At 50.1% G+C, this 13,975-nt stretch overlaps 1 protein-coding gene across 3 annotated transcripts in view; it reads right to left on the bottom strand.

Annotated features, from left to right (window-relative positions):
* The window catches only part of SKI (SKI proto-oncogene), a 159,241-nt gene extending 154,331 nt beyond the window's left edge, over positions 1-4,910 (bottom strand). For all 3 annotated transcript variants that reach the window (XM_089534360.1, XM_089534362.1, XM_089534361.1), the window contains exon 1: positions 2,076-4,910. In XM_089534360.1, the coding sequence (XP_089390486.1) occupies positions 2,076-3,134 (1,059 nt within the window). In that variant the 5' untranslated portion in view covers positions 3,135-4,910. The remainder of the gene's footprint in view (positions 1-2,075) is intronic.
* Positions 4,911-13,975: the final 9,065 nt, after the last annotated feature.

The following is a 13,975-nucleotide window of genomic DNA, read 5'->3' as shown; positions in this document are numbered from 1 at the left end:
AAGAGAGGAATATTGCTCACCCCTATTATGCACAACAGTCAGGCAGCCTGGTGTCTGACCATAGGCAAGTTTATCCTCCTAAAAAGCGCACAACGTCCGACACACACACACCCTTTGGACCAGGATCGGTGCCAATCCACGGCGTCTCCCCCGTCCTTTTCCCACCCTGGGAACTGAACGCCAATGCAGATTAAAATAAAGAGGACTTGTCCCCATGTACTTTGGCTGGACAGGCGCCATAATTGCCTGGCATCCTTTAAAGGTTGCTGTAGCCCCGGGACACACTGGTTTCCTGTGTATAGAGATTTATATATAACTCAGCATAGAAAAACCGGGGAAGGGGGATGGGAGGGAAAGCTGCGACGACCAGACAGCAATGGGCAACGCAAAAACACAACCTGTTCCAGACGCGCAATCGTAGCCAGGAACAGAACAAGGGCTATCCATTCCAATCCCTTGCCATGCAGGAACTCCCCATCGAAGCATCACCGACAGATGACCATCCAGCCCCAGCCCCCCACATTTGGGGATTGGATTATTCACAGATATCAGTAATAGGTTCTCTCCAGGGGTCCCTAGGTTAGTACATAGAAAGCCAGATATGCACACATGCGCGCGCACATATATAATTGCATATGTGCAAATGCAAAACCCTTCTGGTCCTAAGTGTTCTGGATCAGGGAAAGGAGAACATCTGCTCACCCAAGTCCTGGACCGAAGGATGCAATGTAAGCCATGTCCTGGAAAAGGAGGACATCATCCTTCCTTGGACAGAAGGCTGAAAGGCAAGACCTCTCTTGGGAAAGGAAGACCCCTGGTCTCCGTGTTGCAATGAAGGCCCTGTCCTGGAAAAGGAGGACACCATCCTGTCTTGGACATAGACTGAAATGTGGGGCCAGTCTTGGGAAAGGTTCTGGAGAGAAGGGTGCAATGTAGGCCCTGTCCTGGAAAAGGAGGACATCAGCCTCTCCTGGACAGAAGAATGGAAGGTGGGACTTGTCTTGGGAGAGGAAGACATCTCTGGTCCCTCTGTTGAAAGGAAGGCCCTGTCCTGGGAAAGGAGGAGGCCATGCTGTCTTGGTCAGAAGGCTGAAAGGTAGGCCCTGTCTTGGGAAAGGAGGACATCATTCTGTCTTGGTCAGGAGGCTGAGATGATGGGCCTGTCCTGGGAAAGAAGGACCTGTCTTGGGGAAGGAGGACATCCCTGCTCCCCCTGTTGAAAGGAAGGCTCTATCCTGGGAAAGGAGGACATCCTCCTGTCTTGGACAGAAGGCTGAAATATAAGCCATGTCCTTGGGAAGGAGGACATCATCCTGTTCTGGAGGGAAGACTCAAGTGTGGGACCTGTCTTGGGAAAGGAGGACACCATCCTTTGCTGGACAGAAGGCTGAAAGGCAGGACCTGTCCTGGGAGGGAAGACATCTCTAGTCCCCTTGTTGAACTGAAGGCCCTGTCCTGGGAAAGGAGGACACCCTCCAGTTCTGGATGTGAGGCTGAGATGAAGGCCCTGAGAGGCCCTCCCTGGCCCTGGGGTCCGGGAAAAGGAGGACACCCTCCAGTTCTGGATGTAAGGCTGAGATGAAGGCCCTGAGAGGCCCTCCCTGGCCCTGGGGTCCGGGAAAAGGAGGACACCCTCCAGTTCTGGATGTAAGGCTGAGATGAAGGCCCTGAGAGGCCCTCCCTGGCCCTGGGGTCCGGGAAAAGGAGGACACCCTCCAGTTCTGGAGGTAAGGCTGAGATGAAGGCCCTGAGAGGCCCTCCCTGGCCCTGGGGTCCGGGAAAAGGAGGACACCCTCCAGTTCTGGAGGTAAGGCTGAGATGAAGGCCCTGAGAGGCCCTCCCTGGCCCTGGGGTCCGGGAAAAGGAGGACACCCTCCAGTTCTGGAGGTAAGGCTGAGATGAAGGCCCTGAGAGGCCCTCCCTGGCCCTGGGGTCCGGGAAAAGGAGGACACCCTCCTATTCTGAGAGAAGGCTGCCATGTGGGCCCTGTCCTGGGAAGGGAGGCTGTGCTAAGGCTGGGGGCAGGAGAAGGCCTTGCCGAGGAGGCCTCCCTGTCCCTGCGGGGCCTGACTCACCCTCGGGGGCGGGTGCCTCCTCTTGTACCTCCGGGCGAAGTCGAACTTCTCCTTGAGCTCGTCGAGGCGCTGCCCGAGGCGGGCCTGGTCCTCCTTGCGGGCGTAGTCGGGGCTGAGGAGCAGGTAGGCCCTCCAGTTGGCCGAGTCGAAGCCCCAGTGGCAGGTGCGGTTCTCGCGGGCCTTGTGCGAGTGGATGACGAACTTGTGTGGCGCGTAGAGCAGGCGGCAGTCCAGGCACTGGATGCAGGCGGCGGCGGGGCTGGCGTAGAGCTCGGGCACCAGCAGGCCCTGGCCCTTGCCGAAGCACTCGTGGTAGACCTTGAAGCTCCGCTCGCTCCGCTCCAGCTCCAAGGGCGGCGGCGGCGGAGGGGGCTCTGCGCCGGGCTCCTTCTTGCTCCGTCCCGGAGGGAAGGCGCCGCCGTAGAGCAAGGCGTTGCAGAGGCGCTCGGCGTCGGTCTTGGTGATCAGGCCGCAGGAGGGGGCCGAGAAGGGCAGCACGCCCAGCACCTTCAGGATCTCCAGCTGGTCGGCGGTGCATCGCGAGCAGTAGATGTGGAGCTCGTCGCAGACGGCGTTGATCTGCTGCAGGGAGAAGTCCCGCAGCACCGAGTTCAGGATCTGCGGCAGGCAGAGGCGCTTCTCGCCGCCCACCACGAAGCACGAGATGGTCTCCCCCTCCAGCACCGTCTCGCAGCGCTCCGTCGAGCGGTCCGAGGGCATGAAGAAGGGGCCCGGCATCACCGGAGGAGGCGGAGGAGGCGGAGGGGCGGGCAGGGCCAGCTCCCCCGAGGAAGAGCAGGAGGACGGCGACGACGAGGAGCAGGAGGCGCCCACGGACCCGGACCCGTGCAGGGCCTCCTTGCCGGCCTTGTGGTAGAGCTCCTGGGCCCATCGGGCAGAGAAGGCCGCCGGGCCCCCCAAGGAGCTCATGGAGCTCAGGTGGAACTGCTCCAGGGTCTTCTGCAGCCCCGGGTGCGGGTGGAAGCTCAGGCCGCTGCCGCCGCTGCCGCTGCCGCTGCTGGAGGCGCCGGCGGCGGGGCTCCGGGGAAGGGCCTCCATCCTGGCTCCGGAGAGAGAGAGAGAGAGAGGAAGGAAGGAAGGAAAAGAAAGAGAGAAAGAAAGGAAGGAGAAAGGAAAGGAAAGGAGGTAAGGAAAGGAAAGGGAAAAAAGGAAGGGAGGAAGGAGGAAAGAGAAATGAAAAGGAAGGACGAAGGGAAAGGAAAAGGAAGGAAGGAGAAAGGAATAAAAGAAGGAAGGAAGGAGAAAGGAATGAAAAAAGAGGAAGGAAAAAAGGAAGGAGGAAATCTACGGCGCTATATAAATAATAATAATAATAATAATAATAATAAGGAAAGAAAAGGATAAGGAAAAGGAAGGAAGGGTTCCCCCCAAAGGAAGAAGGGCCCCCAACTGAAGACAAGCCCCCAAATCCAAGGGCCCCTCTGGGCTAAAGGCAGCCGCCGCAGCCCCGCATCTCTGCCCCGAAAGACAGGCTAAGCGGCCCCCAAAGAGGGTCTTGAGACCCCGATCCTTTGGGCCCAGCCCTTTAGGCTGCAAGGCTTCAGGGGGCTCCGGTCCTTTAGCGGCCCTTGAGCTGCAATCCTTTTCTCGGCTGGTCTTTTAGTTGCAGTCCTTTAGGTCCAGTTTTCTGGTTGCAAAACCCTTTGGGTCCAACTTTCTGGTTGCAATCCTTTAGGTCCAAAAGTTTCTCCTTGCAATCCTTTAGAGCCAATATTCTAGTTGCAAAACCCTTTAGGTCCAGTCTTTTAGGTCCAATGCTCTGGGTTCAAGTCTTGGAGAGTTACACCATCCTCTGAGGTCCAGCCTTTTGGGGTCCGGTCCCTCCGAGGCGAGGGCAAGTTGTGTCTTTGTGTGTGTTGCTTTCCTCCTCCATGGGCCTCCAAGAGAACCACAACCACAACCACAAGGCAACCGCCCCAAAAGAGAGAGGGAAAAGGGGGTGCTAGTGGTCCCTGGGAGCCCCCCCAAAAGGAGCCCCCCAGGAACCCCAGGCCTCTCTGGCCATAGCCCCCCAAAAAGGAAGGACGGAAGGAGAAAGGGGGAAAGGAGGAGAGGAAGGCTGGAGAGGAGGTCGATCGACAAAGAAGAAGAGGGAGAGATTCAAAGGAGGAGGAAAGGATGAATGTAAAACTGAAAGAAGAAGAAGAAGAAAAGAAGGGGAAAGAATGATGGAAGAGACTGAGGGGGCCAAGGAAGGTTTCAAGGAGGGGAGAGAAAAGGGATACAAGAAGGAAAGAAAGGAAAAATTGGAAAGGGAGGAAAAATAGGGGGGAGAGAAGGTTTTAAAAAGGGAAGAATGAAAAGGGAGGGAAGGAATTAAAGGAGAGAAAAACAAAAGGGGAGGAATCAAAAGGAGGGGAAGGAATGAAAGGGGGAAAGAGAAATTAAAAGGGGGGGAAGAATGAAGGGGAGGGGGAAATTGAAAAGGGGGAGAAAGATAAAAAAAGAGGAGGAAGGGGGAAAATGTCCAAAGAAGGAGGAGAAGGAATCCCAGCAGGAAAGAAATCCTTCCAAAAATTGTGAAGCCCAAAACGGAGTCCTTGAAGAGGGAAGGAAAAGGCTCTCTCTCTCTCTCTCTCTCTCTCTCTCTTCCTCCTTCTTTCTTTCTTCCTTCCTTCCTCTCCTGTTTCTTCTTCTTCTCCCTTTTGGGGCTGGCAGGAGCCTCTCCTTCTCCCTTGCTCTCCCTCCGCTCCTCCAGCCAGACTGAGGGCTGAGCTAATGCGGGAGGGCTCTGCTGCTCCTCCTCCTCCTTCTCTCCTCCTTCCTCCTTCTCTCCTTCCTCCTCTCTCTGTTTGTTGGTGTCTGCCTCAGCTCTTGAAGCCCAGCCAAGAATGTGCAGCAGCAGCAGCAGCAACTCCCCAGGCTGCTGGGCTCTTCCAGGAACAGGCGCAGCCTCCCCCTGGCCCTCTCTGCTCCTCCTCCTCCTCTCCTCCTCCTCTGCTCCTGCCTCCTTCCCTCCTTCCTCCCAGCCCCAAAGCACAAGGCAGGCGCGGGCGGGCCCGACACACACACACATAAATGTAGGCACCATCAAGAGCAGCCGCAGCAGCAGCGCCTGCCTGAAAAAAAGTCTATGGTTCACAGACCTCGGGCCTCGGGAAGGAAGGCGCGGGAGGGCAGCTCTTGCTTGGCTCCTTTTCAGGCAGTCAAAGAGATGGAAGAGGCCCCAAGGGCCACCCCAGGGAATTGGTGGCCCTGTCCATGCAGGAATTCATGGGCCTTTCCATGCAGGAAATCATAGAATCGTAGAGTTGGAAGAGACCCCAAGGGCCCTGATCCAGTCCAACCCCATTCTGCCATGCAGGAACTCTCCATCAAAGCATCCCCATTGACAGATGGCCATCCAGCCTCTGTTTAAAGACTTCTAAAGAAGGAGACTCTAATATTTATTTGGAATCTCTTTTCCTGGAGCTTGTATCCATTGCTCTATGTCTTCATCTCTGGAGCAGCAGAAAACAAGCTTGCTCCCTCCTCAATATGACATCCCTTCAAGTATTTAAACAGGGCTATTATGGCCCTTTCCATGCAGGAATTCACCGTCTAGGAAAGCTGTAGTCTAGGAAAGCTCATGCTGCCAACTTCTTTCTTTAGTCAGGTCTCAAAGGTGCTGCAAGATTTCTCTACATGCATTCCATGCATTACTTCCATTGCGTACACTACATACATGACCAACATTACAAAAACAACCGACACAATTCCAAATCCAACTTAAAACACACATCCCTAACCCTTCCTAAACCTAAATGCAATCCTAGAACGCACCCCATGATCGGGTTCGCCCTTAGGGTCGCCATAGGTCAGAAACAACTGGAAGGCGCGCAGCAACAACAAGCCTTGGTCCAAAATACAAAGCCGCCCCATGGCTTTCTCTCTGATGAGGCTGCATCCACACTGCAAATTTAAAGCAGTTTGAGACCGCTTTAACTGCCCTGGGTCAATGCTATGGAATCCTGGGAGTTATAGTTTTGGTCAGAGAGCTCTGAGGCCACAACAAACTACAAATCCCAGGTGTTCATAGCATTGAGCCAAGGCAGTTGAAGTGGTGTCAAAGTGCATTAATTCCACAAAGCGGATGCAGCCTCACACACAAACATTCACATATATATATATATATATATATACACGCACATATACATATATTCACACACACACATGTACGTATACATACATATATATGCATACAGGTGTGTGTGGTGGGAAGCAACAATATCAGATTTACAGTATCCTACTGGGATCCAGGTTATCCCTAAAGATAGTGCTGCTTTTATTATTATTATTGATGTTACTAATATTATTAATATCCTTTTCCCTGGGCGGCTTACGCATTAGAGAGATCGCAACGGAAAACATAGGGTTAAAAGTCAACACTGAAAGTGAATTAAATGATTAACCCTATCAAAAACATATACTTTCCAAAAGGATTTCTAACAACGAAACAATCCAGTTTGAAATAAAGGTGGTTTTGCCAGTTCCTTCCTCTAAAATGCAGCCTACAGCGCATGGTATGCATTGGCGGTTTCCCATCCAAGCGCCATCCAGAACTGACCCTGCTTAGCTCCCAGGTTCAAACGGATCTGGCGCCTTTAAAGTGTTTAGGGCCACTCGGTTGATCCATCAACCGAGTTGTGTATCTGGAGATGTTTCAAAGAGAGCGCCATTCCAACCATCTGTTCTTATATAGTAAGAGCTCATCTATGTTCGAAGCATAATGCACACTTCATGCGCAGGAAAGCTTGCCCTCTTCTGGCGCAGAGCTCCAACTGTGGATCTGAGAACATTCATTCCCCAAAAAGACTTAACTCGAGATTTAAAACCTTAAAGTGCATCGGATAATCATTTAAAGTTGCTCATCCAATTTGGAGAGAAGGGAGATGTAAGTAAATGCGCCCACTGCTATTATATTTATCAGAGGGACTCCATACATATAATAAAATAAAATAGCAATAATAATGATAAACAATAATAATAATAATACCTGAACATTCCCTATCTATGGTTGCAGCCGCACTGCAGAAATAATCCAGTTTTGCGCCATGGCTCATTGCTATGGAATTCTAGTTTGCTGTGGCATCAGAGCTTTCTGAAATGCCATAGTAGTGAGCCATGGTAGTTAAAGCGGTGTCTGTATTGCCAGCAACTCAAGGGAATGGATGTGAAGGGAGGCCCAGTGTCCTTTGACTATCAGTTTCTAGCTCCCCATGAGATGTGTCCATGGGGACAAGTCTCATCAATGGAGGCACGGAAAGGGATCCCAGCTCAGATGTTGGAAGGGTTGAGCCTCTTGGCCAGTGGATGAACCATGGCACCATGAGTAGTTGCGACGGAGGGTCCATGAGTGGGTCGAAAATGGTGAGGAACCCATGACCATAGAGGATGCGTCATGGGACAAAGATGGTCCAGGAGCACAAGGAGCGGATGAGCTTGTAAACGCCTGGAGGTTCAGCACCGAAGTATGGTATCTACCAAGTTCTGGAACTGGTCTGTGGGCAAGTATGCCCTCACCAACATCAAATATAGCAAGTTCCCTTCTCTTGTAACCAAGCCATGACACATGGTCTGGAAACCATGCCCTTTGAGGAGAGACTTAGGGATCTGGGTATGTTTAGCCTGGAGAAGAGAAGGTTAAGAGGTGATATGATAGCCCTATTTAAGTATTTGAAAGGATGTCATATTGAGGAGGGAGCAAGCTTGTTTTCTGCTGCTCCAGAGAATAGGACCCACAACAATGGATGCAAGCTCCAGGAAAAGAGATTCCAGCTCAACATTAGGAGGAATGTACTAACATTAAGGGCTGCTCGACAGTGGAAGATGTTCCCTTGGAGAATGGTGGAGTCTCCTTCCTTGGAGGTCTTTAAACAGAGGCTGGATGGCCATCTGTCAATGGGGATGCTTTGATGGAGAGTTCCTGCATGGCAGAATGGGGTTGGACTGGATAGCCCTTGGGGTCTCTTCCAACTCTATGATTCTATGACTTAAGCTCAGAAGAATGGAGCTGGGCGCATCTTCCAGGCTTGAAGCCACCCACCTCTGCCTTCCCTTCACAGTTCACAAGATAACACCCTGCAGTTGTCAGTCCATGTAGCCTATGTCCATCTGCTTGGCAGATATTGGCAGTACATCTATCAAGCGCCAGGACTTTATCCAGGGAAGAAGACACTTTTCCCTTAGGAAAACTGCTGGTAGGACCACAAGGTAAGGTTGTCCATTTGCAACCTGAAAGGACAATGTCATGGTGGTCTAAATCCTCCTGCTAACACCAGCGAGTTTATTTGCAGGGACAGAACATGGTTTCCTCTCTTTTTTTTCTTTCTTTCTATGTGTCACATCCGTTACGATCAAATTTAGCTCGAATAAGAACACAAAGTTCTCTCGGTGAGGGCAAAGCAAAGAACGGCGGGCCATGCGCAAGAGTGGAGATAGCATTAATGTTGCTACAGGGCAATTTCCCTGCATCCGTCCCCTTTTCAGCACTGCGTTTGTCCCCCTTGAACTCCTCTGTGGAGGAAGACCATTGTAAGGAAAGTGCAAAATGAACTCATACAGGCCGTTCTTCAAATTCCTAGTATGAAGTAAGATTGGGAGAATTAGGAGCAATTGGCAAATGGAAGAGATAGATATTCAATGTCCTGACATTGCTTACACTTCTGAACTATGTAGGTCTCATCCCAACGCAATACAAGCAATGGAAAGAACTGTCCGTAGGCGGAATTTTACTCCCACCCGCTTGACTTACCTTAAAATACACCTCGGAGGCCGAAACACGGGAAGGATCCAAAAGTGTGGAGCGCAGGGGCTCAAAGCCTATTAAAAAGAAGTAGGAAAATAACAACGAGGGAGATTTCAGAAGACGAGGTTAAAGGAACGGAGGGGAAACGGGCAAGCAAAGGTGCAAGCGCATCGCAATTTATATGACCTCCATGTACAACATTTCTAATTTACAACATTTCTCCAGGTATACATGAATTTATGCACCCACAATACATAGCTCTCCCAGGATCCCTTTGCAGCCGAATGAGGAGGGACAGGGAAGAGAGTGAGGAAAGTGATGTGAGATTTTGGCATTAAAAAGCAGCAGCTAAAAAGACCAATGCAATTCTAGGCTGCATCAGGAGAAGTATAGTAGATCCTGGACCATGTCTACGAAAGCCTATGCTGCAACTTCTTTTGCACAGTCTCCAAGATGCTACAAGATCCCTTTGCACATTTATATTCCAGACCGACACAGCCGTGTATCTGAATTCTAATGTCCTAGGTTTTAAAACTCTTTGAAATCAATGGTGGGTTGAGTAAAACTGCTAACCTTGTGGTTACTCCATCGGGGCTCATCCACCCGCTCTCCCATTGTTCCCTATGGAACTGGCTCCCCTAGCCTCCTTTGTCTCCATTTACACTATGAGTCCAGGAATGCACCCGGAACATAAACTGAGATCTGTCTGTCTTTTGGTATCGAGGCTCAGTATGCACAAACTTAGTTAGATGACCCCTTTAAACCAGCGCATCCATGCGCGCGATGCAACACCACTCCTACAAAACCCACAGCGATCCGTCTGGTTGCTGAATGCAACCGTCTACTCCAAGCTGGGAGCAGACACTTCTTGTTACGAAATGGTCGGAGTGTCAACTGGGAATAAATTGGAAGTATAACCCAATGACAATCCGAATGCAATCATGGGGTTGAACGTTATTGCGTGATAGACTACCACATGCAATTTCGGGCAATGGCAAGCTATTTTCGGGCAATGGGAAGTCAGTTCGAACGCAATTCACATCCACGTCAATTCGCTGAACTAGCGCATTCTCGTGAATGCGTTCTGGCCCCACTTTCTTTTCATTCCAAATTAAGAGAAATTCCTCCTGTGGGATAAACTCCCAATTCTATCTATGGGATAATCCAAAATTAAAGACTGCAAGGGTTTTCCATATGAAAGAAACGGGCTGAGTGCAATGTATACTTTGGATTCATTGGTAAATCTGGTTCAAGAGGTCTTGCCACTCTCGATATCGCAGCCCACTTATCGGCTCACCCTCGAGGGCACTAGAACCGCATTTGCAATTGCAACACCTTCGAGTGCCGCGCTTGACGCATTCAATTACATCCTCTGAGAAACCCAAACCAACACATCCAGTTTAGAAGGATCTCTAGGAAAGTACTGAATTTGATGTGAATTGAAAAGGAACACAATGCAGAGTAAGATCGTCCGCACAAATAATGCTTTAAATCTAAATAAATTTTAGATATTGAAACAAGAGCATTGTTTTGGAAGCCATTATGTCTATTTGGCGAATTACTTATTCATGTGGGTCTACGCGGTCAATCGATTCCTATAAACACAATGATGTTAAATAAAAAATGTATGGCTGTAGTAGAATTTCCGTTTCAGCTATTGGTGATATACTGTATAGACTCAACTATATGTTGACTTCATGTATAAATTGAAGGCATGTTTTGAGGCCCAAATTATGGCTTTTTCCAAGAGCCGTGGATAAGTCGAGGGTAAAATGTAGGGGCATATAGCACAGGATCTAAAGGACAAAGCAAAGGCTGGATGGCCACCTGTCGGAGATGCTTTGACGGAGAGTTCCTGCATGGCAGAATGGGTTGGACTGGATGGCCTTTCTTGGGGTCTTTTCCAACTCTAGGATTCTATGAATGTGAGAACAGGGAATATGTTCTTTCTAGGAATATCTAGGTCCTCCATCATAACCCTATGGTTAACTTTAACCAAAGGTTGCACTGGAGGACCTAGAGATGCCTAGAGAGAACACTCCGCTAGGCATTTGCAGCTCCTCCGGCACAATTCTGTGGTCAATATCTGGCAAATGTTGACCATAGAGTTGCACTGGAGGACCTAGAGATTCCTGGAAAGGTGTTTGCTGGAGTCAAAGCATAGCGTTTGTGGTTTTGCCACATTCGTGGGGGTCCTGTGCCCCTAACCCCAGCGAAGGTGGAGGAACAAATGTGTATAACTAGGGAGCTATGTACACACCAAGGATCTTTGCAGAAACAAAACCATGACCCACAGATTGGAAATGCTCAAGAAGCCTTCCAGGAAGGGGGAAAACAGGAATTGTAGGCAAAAAAAAACGAGGCGCAAGCTTTTACAGCAAAGCAAAGGAGTTTGCCATATGCGGAGTGAGTGAGGAATGCCAGATGTCCAATCGCAGTCAGAAACGGAAGTGGGTCATATTGCAAATGTATGGATTGTGGAATGCACCAAGGAATTCCTGGAAGGGAACCAACCTCTGCTTCTGAGATGACTGCAATAAGAATGGTTTGGCAAAGCGTGGCATTGGCAATGGGTGCAGAATGCGAAAGGGGCGCAGCCAGTCACTAACTAGGATCAGGGTGACCAGATGTCCAAACCACAAAATGTAGGACGTCCAAGAAAAAGGTAGGATATTACCAATAACACACTCATCCTATACATGCAAATTCATGCTTCTTAGCCAAGCTCAAAATGGAGGACGTTTTGAACCTCCTCCTGGACGGAAGGTTGAACTGTAGGACACGTCCTGGAAAAGGAGGACGTTTGGTCACCCTGACTAAGATGGAATCAAGAAGTCAGAAGAGGATTAAGACTTGGAAAGGCACAGACAATGGAACTATATATGGTCTTAAAGTATAAAGACCCAGGATCCGTTGCCCACCGATGTTGGCAAAGGGACCTTTGGGGTCATTCAAACGTCGTCTTTTTTAGCATGACGAGACAAATAATCTGATGCGCACATGATGGATTTCATAGAATTGCAGAGTTGGAAGAGACCCCAAAGGCCATCCAGTCCAACTCCATTCTGCCATGCAGGAACTCACAATCAAAGCATCCCTGACAGATGGCCATCCAGCCTCTGCTTAAAGACCTCTAAAGAAGCATGGCAGCATATTATTGATTATTCACACCATGGAACCATATGTCTATGCTCATCTTTGTGAGTTCAAGTGCTCACATGTGCTAAAAACTGACCATTTCTAGCAGGGGATTCCCTTCCCGTTCGGCTCCCACTCCAAGAGAAATGCTGTCGGAGCACATTTTCTCAGCACCAGATTTTAACAAACCTCTAATGAACCTTTAATTGACGAAACCCTAATAAGCCTTCAACCAGATTTTAATAAACCGCTAATGAAGCTTTAATTAGCGAAACTCTAATGAGCCTTTAATTCATCGTACCTTTTTACCCAGTTAAAAAAAAAGACCCTCTTTTCTTGAAGGATGGAGCAAGCTTGTTTCTGCTGTTCCAGAGAACAGGACCCAGAACAAGGGATGCCAGGAAAAGAGAGATCCATTTGCCTGGTAAGAATATGCAGATATATTGCAACCCAGAAAGAATTGGGCATCTTGAACCTATTTAACAATAGCATTTGGAACTACAGACAGATTCCTCTGGTGCAGAACAATTCTTTTGCAGCATGTTGCCCAAAGAAGAGAGCTGTATACAGTAATAATTTGGCTTTTGGAAACATCTTTCCTTCTTTGTTCCCTGATGGTCACAGACTAAACTGAAGTTCTCTTTCGCATCTCTGTTCACGCACATCCTGCTCATTCTTGGGCACAGATCTGTCCATAGTCACTTTGTGCATCTCTTAGAATTAGAGAGTAGGAAGAGACCCCAAAAAGGGCCCATATCCAGTCCAAACCCATTCTGCCATGCAGGAACTCTCCATCAAAGCATCCCCATTGACAGATGGCCATCCAGCCTCTGTTTAAAGACCTCCAAGGAAGGAGACTCCACTACACAATAAAAAACACAATAAAAATATTATAACAAGGGCAGAGTGGTGGGTAGTCATGATGCCAGGGCAGTCATTGTGCAGCTGGGCCATCAGGAAAGGCCTGCCAGAAGAGATCCGTCTTGACAGCTGGCAATGTGACGGATCTCGTCCGGTGGGCCTTTCTCTATGGGGCCTAAGACTGATGAAAGACATATGAGCCAACAGTGTGATGCAGCAGTGAAGAAAGCCAGTGCAATTCTGGGCTGCATCAATAGTAGTACAGTGTCTAGAGCAGGGGTCGGCAACCTCCAGACCGCGGGCCGGATGCGGCCCGCGGGCGCCTTTCTGCCGGCCCCCGCTCCCTCTTGCCGCCGAAATCGCCGCTGATTTTGGCCGCTCCGGCCGCCATTTTGCCTTTCAAAATGGCGGCAAACTCTCGCGCGACCATAAAGGCCGCACGAGACTTCGCCGCCATTTTGAAGGGCAAAATGGCGGCGCCCATTGGGAGGCCCGATGCAGCCTCTGGAGCCCTGAATCGGGGCTCCAGGAGCCGCAACGGGCCTTCAAATGGGCCCCGCCCACCTCCCTCTTGGCCCCGCCCACCTCCCTCTTGGCCCCGCCCTCCTCCCTCCTATAAATGGAGGGGCGGGGGGGAAGGAGGAGGAGGCAGAGAGAGAGAGAGGGAGGGAGGGGAGGAGAGAGAGAGAGAGAAAGGGTGGGAGGGAGAGGAAAGAGAGGGAGGGGAGGAGAGAGAGAGAGAAAGGGTGGGTGGGTGAGAGGGAGGGGAGAAAAGAGAGAGAAAAGGTGAGAGGGAGAGGAGAGGGAGGGAGGGAGAGGAGAAGAGAGAGAGAGAAAAGGTGAGAAGGTGGGAGTGATAGGGAGGGAGGAAGGGAGAGAAAGAAAGTGGGTTGAGACAGTGGCATGCATTTTTTGCTGTTTTGTGGCCTTGCCTAGTCGCTTCCATTCTTGCAAATATTGCTCTTATTATTGTTGTTGTTATCCTTTGGTATTCTCTTTGTAAAATCCCCCTACATGGACTTGCTTGCTCTTTTGTGGGTTGAGACAGTGTGCATGCGTTTTTCCTGTGTTATGGCATTGCCGGCCCTAGTAGCTTCTTGCAAATATTATGTGGCTCCGCCCCTGGAGGGTGGAAACTCCGCCCCTGACATGT

This window comes from Sceloporus occidentalis, unplaced genomic scaffold (assembly GCF_023333645.1).
Source record: "Sceloporus occidentalis isolate IW3139 unplaced genomic scaffold, rSceOcc1.0.p SCAF_8, whole genome shotgun sequence".
In the NCBI taxonomy this organism is placed as follows: Eukaryota; Metazoa; Chordata; class Lepidosauria; order Squamata; family Phrynosomatidae; genus Sceloporus; species Sceloporus occidentalis.
Note: the sequence above shows the minus strand (reverse complement) of the source record. Positions and strands in the feature narration are given on the sequence as shown.